The sequence below is a fragment of the Ovis aries genome, chromosome 26, assembly GCF_016772045.2.
Source record: "Ovis aries strain OAR_USU_Benz2616 breed Rambouillet chromosome 26, ARS-UI_Ramb_v3.0, whole genome shotgun sequence".
Classification (NCBI taxonomy): Eukaryota; Metazoa; Chordata; class Mammalia; order Artiodactyla; family Bovidae; genus Ovis; species Ovis aries.
The window spans coordinates 19,124,323-19,135,252 of record NC_056079.1 but is presented as its reverse complement, the minus strand read 5'-3'; the positions used below and the strand labels follow the sequence as shown (position 1 = coordinate 19,135,252).

Genomic DNA, 10,930 nt, shown 5'->3' with positions numbered 1-10,930 from the left:
CCTTGATACTAGGCAAAGAAGCTTCTAAGAGTTGATAATCAACTTCAAGAGTGGTATGGAGTTACAAAAATATAAAAGCCATTATGACTATATCCTAAGAATCTTTAATAAGGTATTCACTAATACAGAAAGTTGTTACTCCTGACCACCTTTCTCCAATTCCCCAACCACCCACTGCCCCAGCCCTCATGCTGGGTTAACCACAAATCTGATCTTTTTCTGTAACTTTGGTGGTTTGGGTTTTTTTTTTTTAAGAGTACACATATAAGTGAAGTCATATAGTATTTGTTTTTCTCTGATTTATTTCACTTAGCATAATTCCCTCAAGGTCCATTCATATTGTTGCAAAAAGCAGCATTTTCTCATTTTATGTCTGAATACTATTCCGTGGTGTGTGTGCTTCTTTCTTCATTCATCTGTTGGTGGACAGTTAGCTGGTTGTTTCCATGTCTTGGCCATTTTAAAACAGGGCTGCTTGTGAGCATGAAGGGGTGCGGATATTTTTTCAAGTTAATGTTTTCATTTTCTTTGTATGTATTCCCAGAAGTGGATCTGTATGCTGGATCATACAGTAGTTGTATTTTTAGTTTTTTGAGGGTCCACTGTACTATTTTCCATAGTGACTTTACCTCTTTATGATCCCATCAACAGTACACAAGTGTTCTCTTTAATTCACATTATCACCAACATTTCATATCATTTGTCTTTTCAGTGTTGGCCATCCTGCCAGAAGTGAGGTTTGGTTTTGATTTGCATTTCCCTAAAGATAGTGATGTTTAGCATCTTTTCATGTACCTGTTGACTCTTTCATATATCTTCTTTGAAAAAATGTCTAAGTCTTTCGCCCACTTTTAATTGTATTATCTTTAATCCAGTTTAAAAATGTATCGTCCAGAGTGAGATATTAGTATACATTTGGTTCAGACTTCCTGTTTCCTTATGATTCTCTTTGGATGATCTATCCATTGTCTATAGAGTGGAGTGGTAAAGTCCCCGTTATTTCTCCTTTTAGCTCTGCTGGATTTTGCTTTATGTATTTAGGTGGTCTCTTTTTGGGTGAGGCATCTGTTTGAGCCCTGAAGCGGAGTGGAGGGTCACTGGCTGAGACAGCTGGGTAGGACAGCTGGCTTGGTTCCCTACCCACTCAGGTGAGACTGTGGTGGATTGTGTGGACTGGTGGGTCCAGTCCCTGGGACTGGACGCTGTACTCAGCATTAAGATTGGGAGCAGGATGGGATGCAAGGCCTGCACAGCTCATCGTTTGGGGACCTGAGTCAGGCAGGAATGTCCATGGAAGGTGTTGGCAACAAGTTTCACTCTGCAGACAGGTTAGGCCACGGGCTGTGCTCTGTTCAGCTGCCGCGGTCAGCGGGGCCATCGGATGGGTTGTGCGGCTTCCCACTTCTTCTGGGAAAGCTCCCTGGTTGGGGCAGAGGCTGATGGCTGTTTGCAGCAGTAAGTGCAGCTGCAGATCAGATTTCCTGCCCAAGCACAGGAGGAGAAGCAGCTTGAAAATCACTAATGCTATGTCTGTGGTCTCACACTGACCTGTGCCCCACCCAGTTCCTGGCCAGTCAGAGCGGTTGGTTTTGCTCTCAGGACAGTCAGCTCTGCTCACCCGCTTCTCTGCTCAAGATCTGCTGGGGTGTGCAGCTTCCGGGTGTTCTTGCCAGGCCTTCCTGTCTGATGGGGCTGGGAGCCATGCTTCCCAGTGAGTGAGGCTCTGGCTCCCACCTGGGAAAGACTGCGAAGGCCCATTTCAGGCACCTCCCAAGTTCTCCTCAACAGGCTTTCTGGTCAGGAGGGGTCAGAAGCCACAATCTTCAGCAGGAAAGGCGGAGGCTTAGCTCTTGTGCCTGGTTGGGGACAGACCAGATTCCAGAGCCAGCAAAGCTCCCCCGTGGCAGCCCCAGCGAGGCAGACCTGCTCCCTGTCAGACTCCCTGCTCAGACTGCACCGCCAACGCAACCCTGCAGATGAACAGAGCCAATGGTTGAGACTCATGGGCTCCACAGGTAGAGTGTTGACTTAACCATGTTGACACAACTTGCGAAGTGACAAATGACAAAACGTATTCCACTGGTTAAGTAGACACGACAACAGTGTTCTCTGGTTCTTCAGTGAGCTGCTTCCTTCTTTGAAGTGGTACCCTGTACCTTTATACAGTTACACTTCTGGAATCAGGCTTGGGGCTGACCCCCTTGTCTTGGTAATGTAGTTTCTGGAACCAGTAATAAAAGGTTGTTTTTTTAAGAAGCTAATGTGATCCAAAATCATATTTAAGAACTAGAGCATAAATGTTGTTTCTGCTTTATTGGGTATTAGACTGGTATTAGAGAAAAGTATGTGGTAAGTTTTAGCATTTTTTAAATAGGAGAAATATGAAATTCCAGGGAAAGGCAACAAAACTATTGTAACAATTCAAAATACGTTATCTCTAAGGAAAAGTTAAAAGTGATCATTAAATCTGAACACTAAGCTTAAGCAGAATTACAAAGCTCATCTGTTACAGAAATATATCTATTAACAAAAATCTTGATAACAGAGTCAAGGAAGGAAGTGTCAAATATTTGAGGAAACAAAATATTCATCTGGAAATGAATTAAAAGGAAGATTGAAGACGAGTGTGAAGGAACGTGGTCAGGGCACTTTGAGCAGCTGCAGGCAAGGAAGATGTGAATTGATAACCTCGGGTGATGGCAAAGGTCATTGCTCTGTAGTGAATAAAACCTCCATAGTCTAGAATGGGGAACAGTTTTCCTTATATTTGCTTGATAAAAGAAATGGCTGTTTCCTGTACATCAACACCTAAAGGAACTCGAAGTTGGACTTTTTTCCTTTTCGTCACTACATTTTATAATTTTCGACGACCCGTACCATTTCTTGGGCTGTTTTTATTTGAGATTGCACTGTTCCCTTATTTTTGGAAAGTGTTCCTTGTGTGTCCTTTACTTGGGAACTCCATGGCGGGGGATCCTCAGGCGGTGAGAAACACAGCTTCGTCGGAATCCCGGTCCTTGCCACTGTCCTCGCTCGGCACACACTCCCCACCACTGGGGGAGCGGCAGCTCAGATCCTCCACCCCCGACTCTTGGTCACTGTTGGCGGACAGGTCTGGGTCTGAACTTTTCAGATTGTCTTGAGTGAGGATCAGAGCAGAGTCCTCATCACCCTGGGAAGGGCTCCTGGACGGGAAGGACTTCACATTGCCGCTGTAATCCTGAGGGGTGTTGGCTGAGCTGTTGTCCGAGGTAGAAAATCCTGAGTGTTTGCTGGGCTCACTCTGCTTACTCCTCACCTTAGTGCGATTTAACTGCACTTTCTGAATTTTTTCCAGCCTCTAGAAAAGAAACCACAGTTTCAGGGAACAGTGATAAAGAAGGTATCTTTTTTGGTATGTGCCTGCCTTTTAGTATTATCTCCCAGCTGGGTGAAATGTTAAGAAAATGGGATTTAGATGGACTTGGTTTCAAAGCTAGACTTTATGACTCTGGACAAATAATTAGATTCTGTGAGGCTCGCCCTCTTCCTAATGTAAGGATGGCATTCTATAAAAAAGCAGAAAACACAGCCTAGGTAAAGCACCTGGCAAAAAGCAGTCATCCTTCTTTCTGTATCCGTATGGTTTTACATAGTGATTTTCATCCTGTGAACTGAAAGCACATTTTTAAAAAAATCAGGAATAAGGTTTTTATTATCTAATTTTTAAAATTAAGATAGAAGTAGCTCACTCAAAGTGTACAGTTCAGGTTTGTTTTTTTTTTTTAAGTATATTCACAAGGTTATGCAACCATTCACCACTATCTTGTTTCCTAAGATCTTCATCATCCCCAAAGCAAACTATGGAAGTGAGCCAAACCAGATGTCTGAAATGCATCAACTGTGTCTATCTGGGCTTTGATGATCTGACTGTTCACCTGGTAGGATTGTGTTTCAGGTTACCTTCTGGCTAAAAATATGAAAGGACTTTCCAGGTAGCACAGTGGTAAAGAATCCACCTGCCAATGCAGGAGACACAAACAGATGCAGGTACGACCCCTAGGTCGGGAAGATCCCCTGGAGGAAATGGCAACCCACTCCAGTATTCTTGCCTGGGAAATCCCATGGACAGAGGAGCCTGGCAGACTAGTCCATGGGGTCGCAAAGAGTTGGATGCAACTGAGCACAAAAATATGAAATGGCTGTGTTGCTGCATTTCACACATCCTGAGCCACGAGAGGCTTTTCCCAGAGCCGTAATCGTCAGCAAAAAAGGTGAGCAAGAGCGACTGTCTTACTTCTTCCAGGGCCTCAAGCTCTTCCTCCAGCTGCTGAGTCTCCTCCTTCACGGCCACGAGGTAATCTGTGACTGACTGTCGAGGCTGCAGTCCCTTCTCAAAGCGATTATACATTCCATTCCAAAACCTGCGGAGGACAGCAGAGCTTCATGAAACCGTGTCACAGTCTGTACATTCACATTCTTAAGTCTTCCAAGGTATCTTTCAAACCATAGTCCTAGTAACAACCAAATGCGAAGTACCGGGTCAAAAAAGCCACTCACTGAGGTAGTAATTTCATGTTAATGTTTTCATTTTCTTGAATCAGTCAACTTCTTTTGGGGAGAGTAAATTCATGAAGAATCTACTTGAATAGATGGTACTGAATTAAAAGGCACATAATATATTTCTAAAAGAGATTGTAATAGTACATGTTACCATTTTCTTTTTTTTCTTTTTTTGGCTTAAGATGACGACTTAGTTAGAAAGTCAACTTGGAAAATTAGTGTTTATATCACCATTTAGAAATCTTTTAAATTTGAGGTTTTTTAAATGACAGCCACTAGGATTACTTACATTTGCAACAAATCCTCCCGTTTTTATCCTATACAGTAAAGCATACTGGAATGCAAATAAAAATATAGGTGTACCTTGTTTTACTGTGCTTTGCAGAGATTGCATTTTTACAGAGTGAAGGTCTGTGGCAAGTCTATCAGCACAGTTTTTCTAACAGCATTGGCTCACTTTGTGTCTCTGTGTCACGTTTTGGTAATTCTCAGAATATTTCAAGATTTTTTTTTATGGTTATCAGTGATCTTTGATGTTACTACTAGTACTACTTACTGAAGGCTAGCATTAGGTTAGCATTTTTTTAAACAATAATGTATTTTTAAATTAAGGTATCTAACATTGTTAGATTGCTTTTTAGACATAATACTATTACACACTTAACTGACTACAGTGTAGTGTGAATAGAACTTTTATATGCACTCGGAAACTAAAAAATTGTGACTCAGTTTATTGCAGTGCTCACTATCACAGTGGCCAGGAACCAAACCCACCTTATTTCAGAAGTATGCCTGTGAATAGCATTATCATAAGGATACCTGTAGATTTACTCAGAAAACTAGGCCAGGGACTTGGTGTCATTCGTTGATTTATCCACAGTGCCTAGAACAGTGCTTGAGCCTCAGTAAGGTACATATTGAGTGGCTAGAGCTAATAAATTGGTTGCAGTACAGTTGACTGCAGGGTATGTATCTCAACAGGTCTCAAAACTGCCAGTTCACACAAACCATGAGGCATTTTTTTTTTCAGTGTGACAGAATTAATAATATTCTATAGAATTCTGGGGAAATAATTGGATTGAAGTCATTATTGGGTTGGCCAAAACGTTCGTTTGGGTTTATTGATACAGAACGAACCTCTTGGCCAACCCAATGAAAATGAAAGCTCTGGAGATGAAAAGCCACTAAAGGGTGTATTGAGGTAGGGAGGGAGAAGGAATGTGGTCTCTTGGTGATTTCTGTGTAATTTTGTCTCTTTCCTGACCTCTGAGTCCCCCTTCTGTATTATACAAGTCCAGAGGAAAAAAACCCAAGGATAAAAGAGAGCCTACAGACCTAGTAGCATCTGTTGGGTACCAGCAGGCTCTCCCATCCCAGTAGAGACAATCTTGAATTTATTTCCACAGGGCAATAGTTCCATTTGATTCAGCAGCAAAAGAAGGTAAACTGTGTCATGACCACTAGCTAAACCTGTGACTGACTCCACATTTAACTTCTCAGGCACTTGGTTTATTCAGTCCTTCTTCCCTCTCCTTTCACTTTTAAATACAAGTGAAACTTACATTCTTAGGATATCATTACTACAAAACATCAACTTCTAAAGAGAATTCTGTATTTAGAGGGGAAAGAAAGGGACAGGAAACGGGCAAAAATGCCTTGGAGCTCAGTGTTACATACCCTTCAGCCTCCATGTGGTGAACAGTGCCAGAATCTAAGGCATAACCACACCCAGTGAGGTCCCAGAGGTTTACGTACTTGTACATGAAGTTGCATGGTGCTGTGGGGAGATGAAGGACCCCCCGGGTCTGACTGTGATCCGCTCTAAACAGAGGATTCAAGTAGTCAACCCGATTTTTCCACAGGTGAGCCCATAAAGAGTATGTTCTTTCTTGAATTCTGTTATAAAGAAAATAAGCCTTAAAATGACTTCCCTTGGTTCTTAGAAATAGTAGACATATTAAAGTTGGAAAGGAAAAAAAACTTGTTATATCAGGGATCCCTGTTCTCTAGCAGGGAAACTAAGAGTCTTTTGTGTCTTCATGGTGCAGCAAAAGAGCACTTGTAGGAGTCGCAGCTCCCCTGCTCTCTGGGGACATCTTGCCTTAAGATGTCCCATCCCTCTGAGTATAAACCACATGCATTTTGTTGAAAATTTTCCCCAAATAGTCACTGGATTATTATTGTTTGCTGGGTACTACTTAAATGCTTCACATATTTTCTCTCATTTAATTGTCACTGTATTCCTATGACATTTGTCCCTTTTGCTAATCTGGCACAACAAATCACAAAACACCTAAGAAAACAGATGAGCTTACAGGATGTACCATTTATCAGGAATTGTATCTACCAGGAAAAGTCATGTTCTTTCCACTCAGGATAAAACTGGAGTCAGTTTTATTTGAACTGATCATTTGCAAAATTAAATCTGATATTCTATATACCACCTTAATTTGTTTTATAAAAACTTCAAAAATGTTCTTTCATTTACAGTTCTTAAGTCACTTTGCTGTTAAGCTTTTGACTTTTTTAAGAGTCCACATTTCATCTATTTTTTCCCCTCAATTAAAGCAGTCTAGTAGTCCACCCTTATCCATGGGGTATTTGTTCCAAGACTCCAAGTAGTTGCCTGAAATTATGGATAGTAGTGAACCCTGTATATACTGTGTTTTCCTATACATACATGCCTATCATAAAGTTTCATTTGTAAATTAAGCATAATAAGAAAATATGTGAATTGCTAGCATCACTACTCTTGAACTTTATTATAAAGTAAAACAGGGGTTACTAGAACACAAGCATTGTGATAACTGAGACAGCTACTAAGTAACAGGTGATCCCAGGCAGGATGGAGTGGGAGAGTGAGAGTGAGAGATTTCATCATGCTACTCAGAAAGGCCCACAATCTAAAACTTATGAATCATTTTTTTCTGGAATCTTCCATCTAATCTTGGACCACAGTTGGCCTCAGATAACTGAAATTGTGGTAAGTGAAACCCATGGATAAGGAGGGACTACTATATTTGCAACTATTATGAGAATATATCCACCAAAGCTGTGTAACATTTTCCTTTTCAATGCAAAAATCACTGTCCCTGACTTCCAAGAAGCTTCCTTTCCATATCTGTGTGAAGTTTACCTATCTACCTGTGGACATTAGGCAGGAACTAGGCAAAATGGACTTGTGCCTGTCTTTGTCAGCTGATGGCCTTAAACTTCTAAAGTGATGTCAGGAAAATCGATACTCTGTCAGTGGAGATGTGTAACTAAAACAGGCTTCAAAATTGTGAAAGACCATCTGAAACTCTCAGTCACAAAATCTTTAGATAAAAATTAAATACCAGAACACTTACTTGAGTTCTTGTCTCTCCTTCTGGCTATTACATAGGAAGTTCCCAAACTGGCAGGAATAGATGTGATGTTGAATGTGAATCAAAAACCTCTCATTGAACTCAAAGGCACAGGGAAACTGTTCCATTAACTGCCAGACGCACTCAAGGAACTGGTCAATAACTGGAGAAATTTCTCTGGGATCACCATCTAGGTTGCCGTATCTGTAAAACAAAGTATTAGAGATTTTACAGCAGATTGTTTTTTTTTTCTTCTTCCTTAATTAGAAAGCTATAAAAGCAACCCTAGTTCCTAAACAGATCTTATCTTATAAACTGGAACGCAAAAGAAGTAGGAAAACATAACTTTTAATATAAAGTTTTTCTTGGCATTGCAATTTAAAAAGTCTGGACAGAGAGGGGACATATTTATGTTATAAAAGAAAAATGTTAGTGCTAGAGATAAAATTCCAGGAGTCTTTACAGGGAAAAGCAGCAATCTTTCATTCTGATTTTAAAAGAACATCCAAAACTTGAAATAAGTCTTCCACTTTATTTTAATTAGTGACCCATGGGAGAGTGGAAAGAAATGCCTAAGCCACTTTAGAGTTTCTCACTTCTGCATGGTTTTATTAGGAAGAAAAACAACTTTAAAAAACTGATTCCCCAAGTTTCAAGGGGTATTTCCATTTTTAAAGCAGTGTTAAAACTTGTCAATAATTTATTTCCATGTGACCTCAGATTCCCTCATACCTTTATATCTCCCCTTTTGTTGTTTTCAAGAGTACATCAGAATCTGCTTCCTCATGTTTGTGTTGATTTTTGAACAGCTGCCCAGTCCTTCTACACTGTTACGTGAATTTTAGAAAGAATCCAGAAGGGTGATTTGGGTGCCATCAAATCAGAATAACAATACAGAATGTCATCTTTCAAGCGATGGATAATCAACTTAAGGAATAAAGATGAGGAAGGATTGCTTTAGTAGTTTTTCCAAGGGTGGAAATATTAGAAACTGGAAACCTTCAAAGGGTTTAGTCCTACTCACCTTTGTTAACTTTATAAAGGGGTTGCCCAATAGGTTCTTTCCTCATAAAACACACTTATCAGCCACTTTCATGTTCTTCCTGCCCCAGATCCTCTCTCTCAGAGGTCCTAGGTGCCTAGCAGACAGTAGAACCCCCCCCTCCCAACTGAAAACAATGTGATCTTAAGGCTCCCTGGTAATTTTCTCACTTGTAAAGTCAAATCATTTTGCTTTCCTGGAAAAATATAGAAATAGAAATCCAGGAAACCACCACAATAAATGATAAACTAATGCTAAATGCAAAAACTACAAAAATAAATACAAGGAGCTCCATAAATTTAGAATTTAAGAAAACATTCAACCAATCAAAAATGTGTATCGAAGCCTCTACATTATCAGCATGCTGTCTAAAATATAAATTTTAGCCCCAAAGATGAGACCATACCAGCTACAACCTGTATTAATAACACTCAGGGATTAAAGACAGCACAGCACCCATCAGGCATTACTCTCCACACTAACCAAAGGAGGCCAGTAGCTTCTGTTTATTGAAAGCCCTCAGATAGGCTAAGGTTAATCCCATACACGGTTTTAAAACCCTTGCCATAACCCCAGGGAATAGGGAAAGGCTCCCCTTTTCACAGGTGGGAGACCAACACTCAGAGAACACTGATGCCCTCAGCCACACAGTAAATGCCACAGCCTGGATTTGAGGCTTGACCTGTTGGACTCAAAAGCCCAGGCTGCTGTCCCACCTTAGCTTCCCAGAGACACCTGGCACAGACCTCACCCATGACACAAATGCCGTAGGATGAGCCTACTTTAACTCCCAGGGTAGAAGATCAAAGAGAAACTATTCTACAGGCATTTTACAATGTGTAGCTTACAGGGAATATTTGCACTTTGAAAAATGGAATAGTCTAGTAAGTGAAATACATGTGGAAGGGAGAGTGAGCCTATCCTTTCTAGGTCAATGAACCAACTTCTCTGCCTCATCTGGAAAAATTTAACATCAGTTAGTTCTGCTCAGTAAATACCAAGAGTTCTCAAGTTAGAACTTCTTTATCTGTGATACAACATATATAACAAAAATTTAACTTTCTGAATAAGATACCCAAGGCAGTTTTGAAAACAGGCTATTATTCCCCACTCAATTGAGAAGTTCAGAAGCAATTTTTTTTCAACCTTAAATTCACAATTTAAAATCATAAGATTTTAAAACACTTCTTACCTGTGAGTAAACTTATGACCAAAGGAAATCCAGTCCTTTTCAATTAATACCTATATAAGAAAATATAAATATGGAGAGAAGCAAATGAGGGAAAGTAAGAGACCAGACCAGTAATTCTGAAGGATTCAAAAGTTCTTGGAGCGCAATTCACTACCCTTGGTAACCTGCAAATGAATGAACACTATCTACCCATACACAGGTGCACATCAGAGGGCAAAGCTGAAGGTCTTCCGCAGGAGAAATAAACAGGAATAGACGTGGGAAGATGTAATGCCATCACCCAGAATGCTCTTGACAAGCACTGTTCATATCGCTTCACGTACCATCTCATTCACGGGGGTGAGGGGGAGGAGGTGTTCTATCACTGTCATTTTACAGAGGGAGAAACAAGGAGGTTACTCATCCAATATCACACTCTTAGAAAGTGGTCAATGCCACCTGATAACTTAGCTCCAGGAACCATCACACCCCATCAAGTCCAACTTTCAGTCAGTACCCCATGCTGCCTAACAGTATATGAAATACCAACCTCTTTACAAGAGACTAAGGAAAGTTTTCCAGTGATCTTTAATATACTTTAGAAGAATTCTAGAATGAGGAGGGTTTGGAGCATACTGAAAGTTTCAGCCCTGCTGTGGAGTCAGAGATGTAACACAAATTTATACTCAAATTGCCTGGAATTTAAAAAATAATTATATAGGATAATACTGTCAATATCACCAATGCTGTAAAACAGCCAGAGCTCTTTTCTTTAAAAAAAAAAAAAAAAAATTTTTTCGTTTAAGTTTTGCCTTGAAAACCTATAAA

The 10,930-nt window shown here is 40.3% G+C and overlaps 1 protein-coding gene across 4 annotated transcripts in view; it reads right to left on the bottom strand.

Annotated features, from left to right (window-relative positions):
- MTMR7 (myotubularin related protein 7) overlaps positions 1-10,930 on the bottom strand; it is a 130,910-nt gene that overhangs the window by 27,130 nt on the left and 92,850 nt on the right. For 2 of the 4 annotated variants that reach the window (XM_042241246.2, XM_027962721.3), the window contains exons 10-14: positions 10,124-10,173; positions 7,893-8,093; positions 6,298-6,438; positions 4,277-4,403; positions 2,295-3,340 (exon numbers count right to left, since the gene is read on the bottom strand). In XM_042241246.2, the coding sequence (XP_042097180.1) occupies positions 2,978-3,340; positions 4,277-4,403; positions 6,298-6,438; positions 7,893-8,093; positions 10,124-10,173 (882 nt within the window). In that variant the 3' untranslated portion in view covers positions 2,295-2,977. Of the gene's footprint in view, positions 1-2,294; positions 3,341-4,276; positions 4,404-6,297; positions 6,439-7,892; positions 8,094-10,123; positions 10,174-10,930 lie in introns of those variants that run through there. The other 2 variants (XM_042241247.2, XM_060407051.1) reach the window with 1 other exon arrangement.